The following is a 20,240-nucleotide window of genomic DNA, read 5'->3' as shown; positions in this document are numbered from 1 at the left end:
GGCTGGAGGAGGGCTTTAAATCAAGTTTGGGCTGAGCAAAAGTGAGAAAAACCTTTAGCCAAGGCTGCAGAATCCTCAGAAACACATTCGTGCGGGGAAAAAAAAAACTCCAGGCCACATGAAAAATCCTCCTGATGAGACGGGTTTAAACACCCGCAGTAAACAATAGAGACCAGGACAAAAAACATCCATGCACATATGCATAGAATGCAACTCTGCAGAGAGAAAAGTCTGCTTTAAGTGGAAGAGAAAATGTTTAGTGCATTAAACCCCGAGGAGCCCGTCTTACTCCCTCAGCTTTAACATTCAGAGAGCTGCAGCTCTATAATTCCACTGCTATTAACACCGAAGCAATTCCTATAAAGTTTCAGTTCAGTGGGCTGAGATATAGATTTAGTAGAAAGATGCTTAGTAGAACATTTAAAATGCAGCACATGCAAATTACTATTGAGCTGAGAAAGTGGAGCCACTGAGGTTTAATACGAGGCAACTTGATTGAGCCTCCTTGTGTTCCACAATTTTCCAACGGGAGACAGATTGAGCGCAATCATCGCCGGCAGGATGGCGAGGCGATTAGGGATAAGTAATGCGGAGAGCGGAGCGAGCCAAGCACCTATCTGTCTGAGAGAGGAGAGGTAATGATAACAGGAAGTGAGATGAGTTGGTCTTGCCCTCTGGCCTCGCAGCACATCACCTCTGTTAAAAAGGTCCCTCTCTATAAACAGGCCTCTCTCTGCCTATTAAACAGATAGTACATTAGGCCTGAGCTGTGCAGAACAATATAAACACAGCCGTCTCAGGGTACCGGGGGGGGGAAATGGGGGCTATTCCTGGGTCTTCCTGGGAGTGAACTCCACCACGGCTCCTCTCTCCCACTGTAATCCTCTCCAGCTAAACACAGGAAGGAAGAGATAGGTAAATAACTCACTCTTCTGATAAACTCTGCATTTTCCTCCAGTTTCAGAGGGTTCGTTACGCTGCAAAATACACGTGGACTTCAGCGGAGAGCAGGAGTTCATGCTGTACACGTGTGTGTACGTTACAGCGAGGCAGTGATAACGAAAACTGTGACGAAACATGTTCGTCAACGACATTTTTTTCCACGACTAAGATGAGACGATGACAAGGCAGCACCGACGTCATTAAACATCATTATGATATCAAACATGCAATATTGTTGATGGAAAACGAACGAGACTACAATGTAGTTTAAAAAATAAAAAGTTTAAATTTGACTAAAATGACAGAAATGTTCAATATAATCTGATGACTAAAAAAGGAAATATAACAGGACTTATGCTGAAATCCATTGCAAGTCGGAAGTTGAAAAGTCTGAGTCGGTATTCCCAACTTCCAATCTAAATGCATCACAGCGCATCTGCTCAGGAAAACATGGACACCCACAGCAAACCGATGTTTGTATGGCAAGTGTCTGAGCTTCACAAGCATCGACAGAGGACCTACATCAATTACCACAACGCAATTAGCGAAGAGAAACCATCTTTAAATGAACAATTAGAGAATTCTGTGGGGAAATATTTCTTTTTTCTTTTTTCCTGTGAACATGGAAGTTTATTTTGAAAAGACGCTATGTATGTAACGACAGGAAACTGACACTTCATCCCTGACACGTCCAAAGCCGATGCCAGAGGGGTACCTAAAGCGTCAGAGTTTGAAGCGTATGGCCACTGACCAAGCGTCGGCACTTGACGAGTTGGGAGTGAGAATGTATTGAAAAAGCAGTTGACAAAACAATCTCAACTGGAGGTCCACTTACAGTACTTGCTTGACTCCAGAAAAATATGGGGAAATATTTCTGAAAATTTAATTTGAGACATTTTAAGGATCCGCGGGAGCCCTGTTAAAAGAGACTGGAGGAGTAGACTAGTACCGCGTGATCGCAAAGACTTCTATCAAACACAAATCAACGGAATGGAAATGGAAATGTCAGCTACAAATGTTGTTACAGCAAGTTTCACAACACAAACGCTACATAAAACACTACATAAAGTAAAAATCATGTCAAGCGTGTTGCTGTGACGTCAGGGTTTTTTGTCGGCGAACACAGACTAGATAAATCTTGCCTGAGTTTCCAACTTGGAATTCTGACTTAAATGGCCGTTCCATTGTACTTTACCGTGTTGAAGGTCATTCTTTGGCTGGACCGCAGAGGGCCAGCCCTACAAAAGTCTGTCAGATGAGTGATGAAGTTACACGATTGGTCAGCCAAGTTTTTGGAGTTTCCTCATTGGCCGTTGGTCTTTCAAAATGAAAAGGCAGGGAACATTCCTTTATGTAAATGAGCCCGTCCAGCGCGATTTACGGTTTACTGAGTGTTGTTTCCTAGTCCAATGGATTGCAGCATAAAACTTAATCAAAAAATAGCTGGCAAAATTAAGAGAGAAGACAGTTTGACGAACAGTTTACTAAAATGTAATAACTTTTCACAGACTAAAACTGAACTAAAACACTTTGAGTTGTCCTCAACTAAATCCAGAAAGGATAAAAATGACTAAAATGTGATTAAAACTAATAAGCATTTTCGTTTTTAAGATTAAGATTATGAGTGTTTGGAGAACCCATAACAGAGATACAGGGTGAACGTGACATATTGAGAGGGGAAGTGTGGTTTGGAGAAAAGAGATGAACAGAAGACGATATGATGGAGTCAGAGAGGTAGACAGGAGTTGATCCTGAACCTCCTGAACCTCATTGTGAGGGGGGCTCTGAGTCGCTGCAGGGTTCAGGGGGCTTCAGAGGGGATACTGGGGCTATATGAGGGAGGATGTGGTACTGAAAGTGGATGAATGAGGAGACGGTCAGTCCAGATGTGAGGCTGTTAAACAGTGGGGAACTGGAGAAGGTCAGTGCTGGACATCTTAGGGCAGTGCCCCGGAGTCATTCACACCCTTTTGTTACAATCCCCAGAAAAACACAGTAACCCCCTTCCCGTCCCCCGTCCCGTCCCCCTCCGTCCCCCCTGTGGGGGCAACAGGGACGCAGCAGAGCTGGCGGACAGGGGGAATGTCTGGGATGTGGGGACAGGCTCCATACCCTGGGGAAAGGCCAATTACAGGCTTAAAGCCCCCTGTCTGTCTGTGGCATGCAGCTCAGATAAGATGAAAGTTACTTGGGACCAATATCGACATTTTTCCTTCTGTCGCCATGAGAAACGATTCAGTCCAGATGTTACATATATTACTGCATGCTAAGTATTCTGTGGATTGGCATGCCGCCTCACGGCTTTACATAACAGGAAAGTGACTCAGGTTACTGGCATACTACACACTGAAAGATCGGAGCATCTACAGGTCAGAGTGTGTCCAGGAGGGGTGAGGGGTTAAAGGTGAAGGGTCAGCACACACTGACACTGTACTAGGGGGGTGGATGATGGAATATGTGGGTCACCAGGCTCCAACCTGGTTACTCACTACAACAGACATGGACACGTTCAGCAAAAGAGCAAAACAACTCTGAATAAAAGATTTCGGACTCATCTTGACCCCATCTGAACAGATCCGAGGAGTTAGACCTAAACCAACATGTGCTTAATCCAAAAACACAGAGAGAGATCACCAACACTGGCAGCAGCATGACGGTCCACCAATTAAGGAGCAGCCGCAGTTAGAAAGAGATTAACCTGAAATTTTATCTAAACTTCACAGTTCTCACTCTCTGTCTTGTGCTAAAAAATACATTTCTTTCCTGTGATGATTACACAACCACAAAGAGAGTTGATGTTCCGCTCGGACACAACACATGACAAGAGCTTGACCGATATATCAGCCAGACAGATATATTGGGTTATTTGAAGCTTTTATTGAGATTTTCGAATGAATCTTCAATTGTCTGTCGTCATATATTATGATGTCATCACCCTAAAAAAATAGATTTTTTTTGTGTTATAGTGGTTATTTAAATGTAATTTATGGTTGCTGCTAGACTGCCCCGATAATACAGGTGTGTCCTTTGTGTGCGGCAAGCGGGAGAGAAAACAGTTTTTTTATCATAGTGAAAATTTTGATTTTGAAAGGCTAAATGCCAACTAATACGGATTGAAGCAGAATATTTCATTAGATAAAAACATGTTGTGGATTTTGGAAATGATTACTTCTGTCTTTCTTTAATAAATTTTGACTTTTGGAATTTACAATGCTCTGGAGTTATTGGAAACGCGGATCACACGAGTTGCAAACTATCCTACGCACATCCAGATAATGAACCCCAAACAACCTGATTAGAAATTTGGATACGAGCCGTCTCAGTCTTGGTTACTCAGTAACAAGTGGACCTCTAAAGACCTCTAATAATTGGTTGCACTGGTAAACTATTTACTTCATATTCCGGTAAGTGCTTATGTTTCCAGACTCAATTGGATTTTTATCTTGTGTGAAGTTAAATAATGAGGGCAAATGAACTACTTTCATTGTATATATTCAACATTTTTCCACTTAATATAAATTAATGTCAAGGGAATTGGGTTCATAGCTTTGTTTTTAACTTATATATACAGTTTTTCCAGACTAAAACACAAACACAGAGCAGAGACAGAGATAAGGAGCAGGCAGGCAGTTTGAGTGACTCATGGGAGAACGGGACGTACGGCCGGCCGCGCTGCACTGCGACCAGTAATAACTCGGAGCTTGAATGTTTGCAGAGGCCTGCTCTGGTAATCCCAGCAGAGTAGAGCAACAGGCCGGGGTGGGAGAGGTTAGCTCCTCTCTACTGCACCGCTGTCATCACGACCATGCTCAGTGATGTGACAGACTAATGAACAGTAGGCTGCTCACCCAACGACAACACTAGCCTTAAAAAAGCCTGTGACGCAGCCGCAACTTGTCCCCAGTCAGCTCTCTCTGGGAGGGATGCACAGTAGTCGTGTGTATGTTTAGTATGGAGGACAGAACCTGCCAACATCAAAAATAAATGAATAAATAAATAAACAACTTAATAAATGAATAAATATGCCGTCAAAAGTAGCAAAAATAATATTAAGAATAAATGCAGTCATTAATTAATTGATAAGATGTGACATAAATTGATATTTCTGTTTTAATTTGCTTTTGTATTTATTTACCTTTGTATTAATTCCCTTATTTATTTATTATTCTGTTTATTTTCTTCTTCTTTTATGTCTTATTTTTATGATTTTTTAAAATGTATTTATTTATTTTTGCATTTATTTCTATTTCTATATTTATTTTTACGATTTTTTAAATATATTTATTTATGTTTGCATTTATTTTTACTTATGTATTTGTTTTTTAACTTAAATAAAAAAATCATAAAAATAAATACATAAGGGAATTAATACAAATGTAAATAAATAAAAAAGCAAATTAATACAGAAATATCAATTTCAGTCACATTTTATCAATTAATAACTACATTTATTTTTAATATTATTTTTGCTACTTTTAATGGCATATTTATTTATTTATCAAGTCATTTGTTCATTTATTTTAGATTTTGGCAGGTTTCATTCTCCATGGTTTAGTTTGGTGAGGTACAGAGGCTCTGGCTGGGCTCGTTGATGGGAAGCTGGTGTGCCTGTGATGTTCTGGGAAGCGGTGAAAGAGCGAGTCTGTTGCCTCGGCTGCACCACCCCGTCCAGCACTCCAACACGTCTAGCATACACATTCTGTAACTGCGGGTTGGAGCCGGACCAAGCCCGCTCAATCTGACCCATTCAGACCTGAAACCAGGCTACATGCCAGACAGCCAGGAGCAGCGGGGGGGAGGAGAGGAGAGGACGGGGGTATAAGTGCAGACAGGGTGGCAGTGCCAGCCAAGAAGATATCTGGCCATCTCACACTAATATAAGTGCTATATTGAGAAGGTAATAACTCTCCGTAAAGGCAACATAAACAGTGTCACACTAACCACATTTAAATCACAGTCAAAATAACGTGTCGACCTCCCGGCTGCTAAACCCTCACAGGTATATCACCTTTCAAACCATTAACAAATCTGCAAAAGCACAGTTCAGTTCCAAAGAGTTTTTTATGTTAGCATGTTAAAGCATTACCTCATGAGTGACAAGACTGGACCAGAACCGAGTACATGTCTGGACCGTGTACGGTCAGTCGGTGAATTTGTGGCTAAACTGTTACACAAATAGTCAGTGGTCATGTCTGTAATGTTAATTGCAGCGCTACATGTCCACCAGAGAGGACACTCGGGACAAAGAACGTATATCGCCAAGAAGTGAAAATCAATTGTTCGTTGCATTGCAACATCAGCGCCCAGCAGCAGAGCTACGCTTCCGCCATTTTGGACTGAAAGCGACTACCAGACGCCAGTAAAACGTCCACCTACAAAAGTAAAACAAAATGATTACTATTCTACTCATATAGAGTCATATTCTACCGAAATGGCCTGTGTTGAACAATTAAATATTATAAATATAATAAGCGATTTCAGTCCAAAATGGTGGCAGAGGCTATGGTCAAAAAACACCGAAGACACCGGAGTCTCTTTGCTTCTATACTCTTTGACTAGGGGACGCGCTGCTCCACTCAATTGGCCGTTCCACTGGTGACGTATCCTATCGTTGAATGCACCCGATTGGTTCCTGGTTTTCTGCTCGCTGTTTCAAACAGGAAACAACACGGCCGCCTGCTCGTAAACTTTCTGTTATTCTGTTTTATCGATCCCCCAAAATCTACTTCTGAAAACATTTTAAGTGAGAAAGACGCAATGCCACTACTGAATATGGTTTCATTTTAGAACTAGATCGCCTAGTTTGACAACCTGGTCCAGGTGTCGTGAGCCGGACGTGTCGTGATGGACGGGCTCATTTGCATAAAGGACTGTTCCCGCCTTTTCATTTTGAAAGAGCAACGGCCAATGAGGAAACTCCAACACTCGGCCGACCAATCGTGTAACTTCATCACTCAATCAGCCAGTGACTGAAACAAAAAAGTTGTCTAGGTCACAAAGTTAGCAGTATTTTATAGATGGACAAAGTGTGTGTGTAGCTACTCGGCTCGGCCCTGAACTCAACGGCCCTTCGCCTCAGTGCGGCCGCTGCCCACTCCAAGGCCCCCGGTGAACCGCAGAGCGGTGAATGAACTCTCACTGTCCGCCAGCGACGGAGCGTCCAGCGCTGCCCAGTCGTGTCCACAGCAGCCCTCACAACACTCAGGCAGAGCAAACACAGAACCGACCGCCAGCCCAGGCAGAGCTGAAAGGCATTTTCATCCCGCCATTTTGTAATGTAATTAACTTCTCTCTGTCCATGTTGAGCCAAAGCAAAAAAAAAAAAAAATCATGGAAATTAAATAAACAGACGGGGCACAGAGGACACACAACTCATTTCCCTTAATACCTCAATAAAACTCGATTTGATTGCAAACTCTCACATGACGCTCAAGGCCTGATTGTGAGATCTGATTCTGGAAGAATGGCATTGGCCATGTGCTATAGACACTATCCATGATGCTACATACAACAACGGTCTGTTATTAACAGAGTCAAGGTCAGTTTAACGAGACCCAGTCACCTAACAGCCCCGTAGTTATGAGACTGAAACTACAGGAGAGTGGTGAGAAAGTTTGAATTATCCAGGTAAAGCAGACGACCACGGGGGAGCGGATCAAAGCAGAGTCATGAAGTAAATGGATACTGGAACTATAAGCCCTAAAGTCTTCTTCCTTTATTTAAAAAAACCGGCGATGGCCCCAGCTGAGGACCGAGGTTTATGAGGTTGTTTTCAAATTCCAATTTGGCACGGGGCACTGCTGCGAGCTTGTTTTACTTTTCCGTGATTTAGTTTAATAAGTTCCTAAATACTCTGCTGTCCTACTGCTCGCTTTACAGCTTCAGGAATATAAAGCAATGAAAATAGGAAGGTAAGAGGAGCAGGGCTCCTTCCATAGAAGTAGAATTTATTATTTCTACAATGGGGGTGTTTGGGAGGGTTGGGGTTGGATCGGTAGGTTACCTTTCATTCATTCAATTCATTCATTTTCTGCCTGTATATACTTTAATTTCTAATATACTGTATGCTGCAAACAAATGTAAGGTGGGTTTAATGGAAAACCAATAAAAACTGCTAAACAACAACAACAACAAAAAGAATAATGTATTATTTCTATGGTTTCAACACATTTTCCTTTTAAAAATTCAATACTTTTCCAGACTTCTCTGTAGATTTTTCAGACCATATTTGACATCTAAGTGCAAAGAGCTAGATGTTTATGATGTAAATAATTGGTTTTAAAATCCAACTGTTAGCATGCATGTTATGTAGCCTATACTATTATGTAATAATTGCCAGAAGATTGTAGCTCGGTACTGTAGCTCATACAAATAAATTAATACCAAGACATCCAGACAAGGTCAATGCAGATCATTTCATTCAAGCTGCAGTGCTAAAACAGTGCAAAATGATTCAGTTTTTGTCATTTAAATTTAAATAACTGCAGACTCTCAACCCCTTCAGGAACAGAATAGATGTTCATGTACTCGAAAAAGAGAGAACTAAAGTCCATTGACTTGGCGTTGCACGCCATACTTCTTGCCTCGCTTTCAACGACATCAACCTCGCTTTGGTCCGCGTTCTCTCTCTCACAGTGGTAAATATTTTGCATGGATGCTTGTTAGATCAATTTATTTTTTAGAAAATTCTGAATATATTTTAGTGAACAGAAAAGGCGCAAAAGTCTGGAAACACAAATATTTTTCCACACTCTTTTTTCTTTTTCCATACTGTTTCCTACAGCGAGGCACATACACATCACGCGCTGTGCGTAGGGCAACAAGTGACAGAGAGGTCACACACAGCCCGCCACTGAGCTGTCGTGGATCTTGCGGTAAAGACAGCTCAACCTTTCACAGTAAGCTAGCAGGACATGTTTGGTATCAACAAATTCATCGCAATCTCAAGATTCATATGATACCACTGTCTATCCACTGTCTTAAAAACTGAAACCTGCAACGGCCTTCAAAAGACGGTAATGTTAATGTGAGCTGGATGATCCACCATCATTTTCAGAGGGTTAAAAGTCAGCCAAGTAAACCAAGAAGGAGAATAAGAATGATTTCAATTTTAAGAGCATGGTGATCAATGAGACAGAGTCTAATTAACCTATGGCTGTATGTTTCACTTTTAGATGATTAAATTATGTTGGGAATAGGCCTGCAGTTAAATTTTTGGCCTATTCAACCAAGACAGTTTCATTTAAAAAAAAAAAAAAAAAAAAATATATATATATATATATATATATCAGATTTCATTCTTTTTTTTTGGTCTCATAATCATGGTCAAAATAGAGGTAAGTGAAGGGGCACCAGCTAAAATCTTGCCTAGAGCACCAAATTGGTCAGATCCGACACTACTTATCCAGACCTGGAAATGACTAAAATCAACTTCCATACTTTAGTATTCGTTAGTTCACGGCGGCGCCATTTGTCTTGGTGCTCTGTGTATAAGAAATGTCCTAAAATATCAGTTGATTGCTGCTAAAGAGCTGATATGATGACTCCTTACTCCCTTCCCTCTGTCTCTCCATCAGACTTGCCCTCTGACCTTTCCACAGTCAAACACGCGTGTACATCCGCCGCTGTCCGCCCCCGTAAACTAGACCTCTTCCTCCTCTGAACTAAAAAACAACATGATCAACATGAACATAAACAACAAGATGGAAATTCTGGCGTGTTTTTTTTTTTTTTTTTGCTGTGTTTACTGGATCTGAATGTTTTCCCTACAAACACAACTGACCTTGTTTATGAAGGAGAGGAATCTGCACTTTTTTTTTTTTTTCCTCGTCTCTGTCAGTTTAACACAACATTCTGGCCGCCATCTAGCGAACCACAAGCACCCACTTACCTGCTGAGCATCGGTAATAAAATATTTACCCGAAGGGAAAGATGTGAAAGAATAATTACCAAGTTAATTACCAGCAAATGTGCTGTTTTTCTGCTTCATTCTGTCAGTGTAACAAGATCAAATTCAGAAAGGTGTGTGCATTCTTTACGTTATTTAATCCACATTCCTTAATATTTAAAAAAGAGCTGGCGTCTGTGTTGGGAATCCCATTTTGAGGCTTTTCATCACCTGTAAACGCATATGGATAATAGGTTTGTGTAAGATGAGTACGGACCTGCAGCAGAAGCCTCTCGAAGGCCAGGCAGGCGTCCCAGCGGGGTAGGCCGGGGTGGCGGAGCGTCTGTGCCGTGGCCAGGCCCAGCTGGAGCACCCCGCAGTGACTCTCTAGCGCCCCCCGACTGCTGCGGAACAGCTGCGTGTAGGAGCACAGCTGCTCGGGTGTCACCCGGCCTGAGAGGAGGGAAGAAGATGCTGTTATTATCACAAATTCATCAACCAATACAGTTTATATATATATAATCCCACCACCAGAGCACTCTGGCTGTTGGTCTGAAGGTCTTTTTTTTGTGCCATCTGTTAGAAACACATACAAGGTTGCAGAGAACACACACAATTCCTCCTCCTGATGGGAAGAGCGGAGCGTGGAAACAGAATAAATACACAACCTTTTCCCAAGCATAACAGCCTTTTTAATAACTATCATACACTCAGCTTAGGGCAGAGGGGAATGACTGATACCAGGACAGACCATAATATTATCTTAATGAGCAAAAACTCCACAGGCATGGAGAGGGAGAGAGAGAGAGAGAGAGAGAGAGAGAGAGAGAGAGAGAGAGAGAGAGAGAGAGAGAGAGAGAGATGTGTGTGTGCAGCGGCTGTGCCAGACAGGAAGCAATATTCTCCATGTGTGTGAGAGCTTCAGGTGGAGAGCTGCTGTCAGATTATATGACTAAGACTACATTTATATGCACACCAATATTCCACTATTACTCCGCATATGAAAATATTCAGAATTTTCCAATTAAGTCATGTGTGATATGCTGATATTATTCAGGTCTTAGGAGCATTCTTTGGACGTGTATACAGCACATTCACAATATGGGTCTCAATTGGGGTTTTTACGGCAGTTTGCGACACACGGTCTCTTGCCTGTTTACATCCAGCTCTGTGCTTTGAACACAAACCAACTAGCCGACAGATTGCAGAGATGCATGCCCAAAAGAAAAGAAGGAGGAACACACCTACTTTTAAACTAGGGCTGTCAAAGTTAACGCGATAATAACACGTTAACGCAAATTGGTTTTAGCGCCACTAATTTCTTTAACGCATTAATGCAACTTGCAATTTTTTAGGTTGTGGCTCAGTCTTAAAGCTAGATACTGGTATCATATGAAACTAAAAAAACGAATGAATCCATTGGTACCAACCATGTCATACTAGCTTGTAGTGAAGGAGGCGAAATGACGCTCCAAACATACACTAAATTTAGGCTAGGAAAAACTTACATGGCCATTTTCAAAGGGGTCCCTTGACCTCTGACCTCCAGATGTGTGAATGTAAATGGGTTCTATGGGTACCCACGAGTCTCCCCTTTACAGACATGCCCACTTTATGATAATCACATGCAGTTTGGGGGCAAGTCATAGTCAAGTCCGCACACTGACACACTGACAGCTGTTGTTGCCTGTTGGGCTGCAGTTTGCCATGTTATGATTTGAGCATATTGTTTTATGCTAAATGCAGTACCTGTGAGGGTTTCTGGGCAATATCTCTCATTGTTTTGTGTTGTTAATTGATTTCCAATAATAAATATATACATACATTTGCATAAAGCAGCATATTTGCCCACTCCCATGTTGATAAATCTCCCTTTAAGGTACAAATTGAACAGATAAAAAATGTGCGATTAATCATGATTAAATATTTTTTGATTGACTGATTGATTGATTTATATTGACAACCCTATTTTAAACATTATGAAAGTCTTGGAGATCAACAAGTTTTTGGATATGAGCAAATATCGCAACACAGACCTTTTCAAGAAGGTGGTTGAAGGAATGAAAGAGGGAAAGCTGTGTTCGCCACCGGTTACATTAATCGGAGTATGCACGGCTGCATGTAAACAGGAATATTAGTGGAATATTCATTTTCATTAGCCATGTAAACAGCTTTCAAAATAAGGGCAACAAATTGACTATTTTGTGCATGTAAACGCAGTCAGTGAGCGGTTCACTTGAGTCCCAGTATATGACTAAACATCCCTGAGCACGTCTACATATAGCCGAGTTGCAGGAGCGATGATAAGAGCCCCTGAGAGGCCGTCTCCTTGTGTGTGACTAATGAGTGTAAATCAGAGGTGTTCTCTGAACGTTTATAGAGGCGGCAGAGTGAGAGACTGCTTTAGGACCCTCTTCCTCTCCGCCCGCCCCTCCCACGAAGATCCACAGAGACACAGGAAGAGCGAAGTAAAGGGTGTAAGGGGCTAAAAGGGGGGGTTGTGCAGGGTGGCCTGGAGGTACGAGGGGCTGTGTCAGGGGCTGGGATAGAGAGGGGGCACACATTAACTCCCCATAAAGCCTACTTCTTCATGTTGATGTTCTGAACCAGCACCAGATGTGGGAGTATTTCCTGTTGGACTACATGGCCAATGTTGTCTTTAGTGGGGCCAAACACATGACTAGAAGAGAAACACACAGGCAGGATACAAAACGGGAGCAGAAATATCCAAATTACTATATGGTCTTTTTTTAACTTTGTTAAACTAGATGACAAAATCTACAGATGGGAAGTATTTTTGGAAAGAAATTTGGAGAGAATCATCCAGGGACTGTTATAGTAAGAAAAAAAACTTATTTTCAGAGCAGCTGATACGTAAACCTGACAGCAAATATAGATTTCAGCTAGTCCGTCTGTTGGGAAACTAACTTCTCCAAACCAAAGTGAAAGAGTCAGTGTGTTGTGTGGCATGTCTGCCTGAATTGAACCAATTGCCAGTACCCTAATTCAGCTGTTGCATGGCATGTTCATCACATGCGGTCAGTGTGTCAGAGTGCTGACCTGACTATGTCTTGAATTTGTACATAAATACATACATTTGACTAGGGCTGTCAATTGATTAAAGTATTTAATCACAAATTAATTTTGTATCTGTTCAAAATGTACCTTAAAGGGAGATTTGTCACGTATTTAATACTCTTGTCAACATGGGAGTGGACAAATATGCTGCTTTATGCAAATGTATGTATATATTTATTATTGGAAATCAATTAACAACACAAAACAATGCCAGATATTGTCCAGAAACCCTCACAGGTACTGCATTTAGCATAACAAATATGCTCAAATCATAACATGGCAAACTGCAGCCCAACAGGCAACAACAGCTGTCAGTGTGTCAGTGTGCTGACTTGACTATGACTTGCCCCCAAACTGCATGTGATTATCATAAAGTGGGCATGTCTGTAGAGGGGAGACTCGTGGGTACCCATAGAACCCATTTACATTCACATATCTGGAGGTCAGAGGTCAAGGGACCCCTTTGAAAATGGACATGCAAGTTTTTCCTCGTCAAACTTTAGCATAAGTTTGGAGCATTATTTAGCCTCCTTCACAACGTGTTATTATCGCGTTAACTTTGACAGCCCTAATATTTGGTTAATAAAAACTTTTTATGTAGCTATTATACAAATTAAATTGTACACAAATATAATATTGCATATATGCTACAATAAAACCAACTGAAAATATGATATTCGTTGGCCTACGATTGTAATACCAAATGAAACTATACTACAGCGTCTGACTTCCGCTTCTGCTCCGCTTTCGCTGATCTACCATGTGAATGGATGATAAAACCTACTAGTGGGTGTAGTAGGCCCCTATTGACCCACATCTATGGGGCTTATAGCGACTGATAACACCTATTTAATGCCCTGACTACAGTCTAATCGGCTGCATTTTCAGAACTGTTTTCTCAGCATTAAGCAAGCTACATGAGACACAGTTCCGTGGGTGTTTTGGGGTGTTTTGAGGTGCACTATAGACTCACCAGGAGGTGGCGGTATGCAATAAGATGTAAGGGTACTTATGTGGACTAAATCAGAAGTGCCAGTACTCAGCATTGGTGAGTATTGGCCCATTTCAGGCACTGTTGTATGGACTGTGTGTCTACAAAAGGGAATGAACTTTCTTGCTGAAATTAAAGTCTTTTTAAAGAAAGACCTTCATCCAGACACATTCAAAATCCTGAAAAGCTCTATTGTGAACACATCCAGCTATAAAATCCTGGCAGTGTAACCAAGGTTTGCTGAGCTTGATGTGCCAACCATAACTCAGCACAGAACCAGGAAATACGTCCAAAGCCAGAGCCAAGCATAACTTCACCAGAGAAAAGGCAACTGAGACAGAATGGCACGCTGTAGGCCAAATATAATCAGAGTTTACAGCTCGGGGAGATCATATGAGACTGAGAGAGAAAATGTTAGACATTGTAAAAAAACACACACACAAAAGAGAAGTTAAGACAAGAAAGCCACACAAAAGCCTGTTCTCCATTACACAATCAAACAGCCCTGGCTGAGCCTCAGCTCTTATCTATGTCGCTAAACTTCCCTCAGAAACAGCTCTGTGATTCGTCTCAGGCATCTTGTTGCCAGATGCAAAATGAATCTCAGGGAGTTGATCTGTCAGCTGGTTTCAAACTGGGTGTTTCTGCGGGAATAGCAGCGCTTGGAAAGGCCTCTAATAAATTAAAACGTGCATGTAAGAAGACACTGTACTTGTGCCTTGAATTGATTTCTTCATGTCGGCTTTATCACAGTTCTTCATTGGGAAAATGATACATGGTATGCCTAACGGTGTTTTTCCAGGTAATTTCAATGCACTAAAAGACACACCATTATAATGTCTGGTTGTCAGAAAATGCCAGAAAGTTTTTATGTTACAGTAAAAGTTTAAAGGTCCACTGTGTAACATTTCGGGGAATCTATTAGCAGAAATGGAATATAATATTCATAACTCTGACATGAGTTACAGACGACAGACAAATTACAGACGGAGACACAAATGGTATTACATTTGGTAAAGAGTGCATTAAGACTTGTTTACGACTCAAAACTTAAAGTTTAGGACTTGGTACTTGACTTGGGACTTGCCTGTCCTTACTTTGGACTTGACTCGGGACTTGCCTGTCTTGACTTGGGACTTGAGTGCAAAGACTTGAGACTTGCTAAACAATGACTTGGTCCCACCTCTGATTAAGTTTTGGTGTCTGAAAACATCAGCAAGTTTTTATGTTGCAGTGAAAGTGTAAACTGTGGTCAGGTGTCATGCTTATATAACATGTTTCTGATATAGTGGTCAGTCAATTAGATAATGTGTGCATGAAATATGGAGTTATTTCTATTATCAAGAAAGGCTCTGTATGCCCAAAGGTTTCCAGGTACAATACTGTGTCACTCTTTGGATTTAGAGTTAACAGAAGAAACCTGAACCTTTTCACCATTTAAATGCTCTTCTTGGTGCACTTATTGCAGGACACTGCCATAAAACAAATCACATTCCCAGTCCCGCGCTATAAACAGCTTGAGCTGCTGCCCCATTTCAGCCCGATGTGCAGAAGTGGCAACTGAGGTTCGGCCGTGATCAAAGTCCTCAACAATGCAAAGAAAAGGGGCAGAGGCCAACAATGATTTAGTCCCGTTACTGGAAGCTGACTTGCATGATTCTAGGTGCTCAGGGTTACTCAGAGGCTAAGTGATGTCTGATGTCAGCGTGGTCTCAGCGGCTGGGCAGACTCATAAGTAATTCTACATGGACGGGGGGGACACGGGACGGCTGAGAGGATTTTATTTATGCACTCTGAGATGAGGAAAGTCCTGGTGCTTTTATTTGTGAAGGATGTATTTTGGGGCCTCTTTCAGGACTCTACCGTACAGGACTGAGGAGCACTTTACTCTGACCTTCTGCAAATGAGGCATTATCTTATCAAATATGTGCTGATTTGATTTCCAGAACAGAAATCTGAACAATGGATAAAGCCAGGTTCAAAACTCTTGTTTCATTTTGTTGACATATTAGAGTCAGAGGTTTTTACTGAGGGGATTTTGAATATCTCTTTTTATGACTCCATAAATCAGAAAATACTGTCAACAACCATAAAAAAAAACCATTTTCTCAATGTTTTTATGAATAAAATGTTGTATAAATCAGGCTATGAATGATATATGAGCAAACCCCTCAGTAGAAACCTTCAGAATATAGATAGGAATGGATGTAAGTGCTGCTGAAGTGGAGATTTCTGAAGAAAATGGCCAATAGGATCAAATATTTAGCTAATAGACATCACCATGAAACTTCCCCAGTTGATGACTGACATTAAGACAATGCTTTTTTGTATTACAAGTTTTCTGAAGTGTTAAGTTTAAATATGATAATCAGGCATTATCTAATGATAACCTTTGGTGGATTTAGGAGAAATCTACAGACACAAATAGACAAAATAGTAAAATAAACACCTAAATGTGTATTTTGGATGTTTTCTTTCCACTAGTCTGAAAGAAAACATGTTATGCAGCTAAATTTTCCCTGTAGTGTCTCACCTTAAGATTAAAAAAGGGAAGATGATGCTGTTAAATATGAATACTTCTGTGAAACTATTGTGACATTACTCTCTCCCAGATCTCACTGCATGAAATGATGAATGCAATCGATTGTCCGCTTGAGTCCGGCTCATCTCTGCAGACTGCACCGCAGGAAGAAAGGCCCTGTCAACACGTCTCATTTACACTGCAGTATCGGTGCACACAATGTATACACAAACCGTATAACCTTGTGACGCACGCATAATGCACGCATATAGATGAACAGATAAACGCACTTTAACGCACGATGAAACCGAAGCTGTCTAACTAATTCCCTGCTAAGAGCAAAAACACCCAAGAAAAACACTGGACTCTGCACAACCACACTCACACACACACACCAATCACACACTCACACACTCACACACACACACACACACACACACACGGCGAGGGAGTTTCATCATCCTATTGTGCTATGAGAAACCTGACGGGTCATACTCAGGCTCTGAGAAATGGATTATTTTCTCGGTCTCTCTCTGGATGATCTTATCCCGTTGAGATGAAAAGAAGCCAAGTTGAGTCCAGTGTGTGTGAGTGTGTGTGTGTGTGTGTGTGGGTGTGTGTGTGTGTGTGTGAGAATGAACGCCCTCGTACACTATTTCCTCCGCTGATCTGCATAAACCCGCCATGAGTGAGAGTGTGTTCGGATGTGAGTGGAAAATTCTGGAGTGAGTGGGCACTGAGAGAGCAGATAGGTATTAAAGCTAAGCGTCTCTGTGTGTTCCTGGGGTTTAGTTTGGTCTCATATGAGCGCAGAGTGATGAATTGAGAACTCCGCCGGTGGTGCAGGATGGGAACCGTGTAGGGGGGGCTCTGTTGGGAGCTCAGGGGGGCTTCATGGAGTCTGGTCCGGTGCCAGCGGGGGTATTAAGGTTCAGTGTGTGAGGAGTCGGACGGTGCCCCCTTCTCTAACCCGCATGTCTCTTATTCTCTCAGGAAAGACATTAAGTCAACTTTTACTGTCACTTCCGCTCTTTTTGTTCCTTCTATTTCTGCATCTCCTTCTCTTGTTGTTGTGCATTTGTCTAAATCAGAGGTCTCCAACATGATGCCAGTAGCGCGCTACCCATTTCTGAGCGGCTCACTAAAGGTTCAAAGAATCAGGAATCGAATCAATCGATTAAAACAGTTAATCGCATTTAATCACAAATTTTTTATCTGTTCAAAATGTACCTCAAAGGGAGATTTGTCAAGTATTTAATACTCTTATCAACATGGGAGTGGGCAAATATGCTGCTTTATGCAAATTTATTTATATATTTATTATTGGAAATCAATTAACAACACAAAACAATGACAGATATTGTCCAGAAACCCTCACAGGTACTGCATTTAGCATAAAACAATATGCTCAAATCATAACTGTAGCCCAACAGGCAACAACAGCTGTCAGTGTGTCAGTGTGCTGACTTGACTATGACTTGCCCCCAAATTGCATGTGATTATCATAAAGTGGGCATGTCTGTAAAGGGGAGACTCGTGGGTACCCATAGAACCCATTTTCATTCACATATCTTGAGGTCAGAGGTCAAGGGACCCCTTTGAAAATGGCCATGACAGTTTTTCCTCGCTAAAATTTTGTGTAAGTTTGGAGCGTTATTTAACCTCCTTCACGACAAGCTAATATGACATTGTTGGTACCGACATATTCATTAGGTTTTTTAGTTTCATATGATACCAGTATCTTCACTCTAGCTTTACAACTGAGCCCGCTACCACCTAGAAATCACAAGTTGCGTAAATACCTTAAAGAAATTAGTGGCATTAAAATTAATTTGCGTTAAGGCTTTATTAATAAGTTAACTTTAACAGCCCTATTGATAACACAAAGTGACACGAATTATACTCTGCTTTGAGTTTTCAGGGAGTCAAAAACAACAAAAACAACGCTTAAAAGCCAACAGTCTGTTTTTACCAAACTGACGAAGGTCAACGCAGCAACAGAGGCTTCGTTTAGTGCCGCACATCCTAAAAGCCTTCGCCTATGGCGGGATTATAGTCGAGACGATGACTGCGGAGGCTGAAACGTTATTAAAGGACCATAAAAGTAAGACAGACATTATGTCTGGTAATGGCGATGTACAACTTGGTGCTATGAGTAGCTCATTAATAACCACTTTGTCAAATTAGCTCTCAGAGGACAGAAAGGTTGGAGACTCCTGGACTAAATAAATCCACAACGTGTAGCCGGAATCCAGATTTAGGAGGACTGCTGCTGTTTAGAAAACAAATGTGTGAAATGAAACCACCATGTGTACGCAGATGCTTGGCAGAGTGTGTGGGGTGTGTGTGTGCATGTGTGTGTGACCTCCAACATATTACAACCTGCTCGTTACGAGAGACGAGACCTTCTTTACCTCACAGATTATAGGCGCTGAGGGACCACACCGCCCCTCCCTTCCAACCCCCTCCCTCTCTGCCAGATGCTAACCTGCATATTAGCCCTGTGAATGTGTGTGTGTGTGTGTGTGTGTGTGTGTGTGTGTAGTACATCCATTACCTACATATGTGAGTCAGAGGGCAGCATAAAGGTGAACGTGCACGAGGGCACTGTACACTTGTGTGCATGTAATTACTTTATTTTTGCGTGCCTTCACATATTTTTATCCCTCGATTCAGCCCCTCGCTTCATTAACTAACAACTAAAGATTTCAAGTGTGTGTGTGTGTGTGTGTGTGTGTGTGTGTGTGTGCGTGAGCGTGTGTGTGTGTGTGTGTGTGTGTGTGTGTCACAGAGCCAACATGTGGTTCAGATTTCCTCTGTGACCACATGGGCAAATACACGGCAAGGCAGAGGAGCTGGATGTCAGTAGGGGGCGCTATGGTTCTGCTCCCAAACACTCACTTCTCCTCTAAGAATATTAATCATGATGATTTTACGTGATGTGATTTGTTTTTTGTGTTGTTTAGTGTTTTTAATTAATGGGATACAAGATGTGTACTTTGTTGTTTTGTTCTCACCCATGCTCATCTTGATCGGCAGCTCCTCCTTACTGGCTGCTTCCACCAGCTGCCGACGGACCTCCATCACCCCCTCCTTGTGTTTACTGGTCAGCATGGACTCCCAGAGGGCCTGAGCTGCAGGTGACCTGGTAGAGAAAAACAAACAAACAGGTGACATTGACTATGTTTACATGCACACTAGTATTCCACTATAGACATAAAACAGTAGATGTGACACATTCTAATGACTTGCCATTCCAGGATGGAACCGTATGGCGGCCATCTTACCTGGGAACAGTTTTAAAGACCCCATATTGTAAAAAGTGAGATTTTCAGGTCTTTTATATTATAAAGCAGGTTTAAGTGCTTTATAAATACTGTTAAACTATCAAAACGCTCAATATACAGAGAAATAAACACAGCCCGTATTCAGAAATTGTGTGTTTGAAACAAGACGTTAGGATTTCTGTCCATTTGTGATGTCACAAATATACAATATATAGATCCATTACACAGATTTAAACATAAACATTCTAAATGTGTCCCAGTTTATTTCCTGTTGCAATGTATGTAATTAACATCAGCTGACAGGAAGTAAACATGGACCCAAACTGTTGCCCAGCAACGCAATTCTGTTGCAATTCCGTTCAAATGCACTAAAACGGAGCGTTTCAGACAGAGGGTAAGTAAAGGTATATTCAGGCAGACAGAATGAGGAAAATAAAGTTTTTTTTGAACATTACAGCATGTAAACATGTTCTAGTAGAAACACAAAATACAAGTATGAACCTGAAAATGAGCATAATATGGGACCTTTAAACT

At 41.5% G+C, this 20,240-nt stretch overlaps 1 protein-coding gene across 1 annotated transcript in view; it reads right to left on the bottom strand.

Annotated features, from left to right (window-relative positions):
• Positions 1 to 20,240, bottom strand: part of scfd2 (sec1 family domain containing 2) — a 129,609-nt gene that overhangs the window by 92,030 nt on the left and 17,339 nt on the right. The window contains exons 3-4 of the mRNA XM_074636128.1: positions 19,437 to 19,564; positions 10,107 to 10,282 (exon numbers count right to left, since the gene is read on the bottom strand). Of these exons, the coding sequence (XP_074492229.1) occupies positions 10,107 to 10,282; positions 19,437 to 19,564 (304 nt within the window). The remainder of the gene's footprint in view (positions 1 to 10,106; positions 10,283 to 19,436; positions 19,565 to 20,240) is intronic.

Source organism: Sebastes fasciatus, chromosome 5 (genome assembly GCF_043250625.1).
Source record: "Sebastes fasciatus isolate fSebFas1 chromosome 5, fSebFas1.pri, whole genome shotgun sequence".
Lineage (NCBI taxonomy): Eukaryota > Metazoa > Chordata > Actinopteri > Perciformes > Sebastidae > Sebastes > Sebastes fasciatus.
This window is presented reverse-complemented; position numbering and strand designations above follow the sequence as displayed.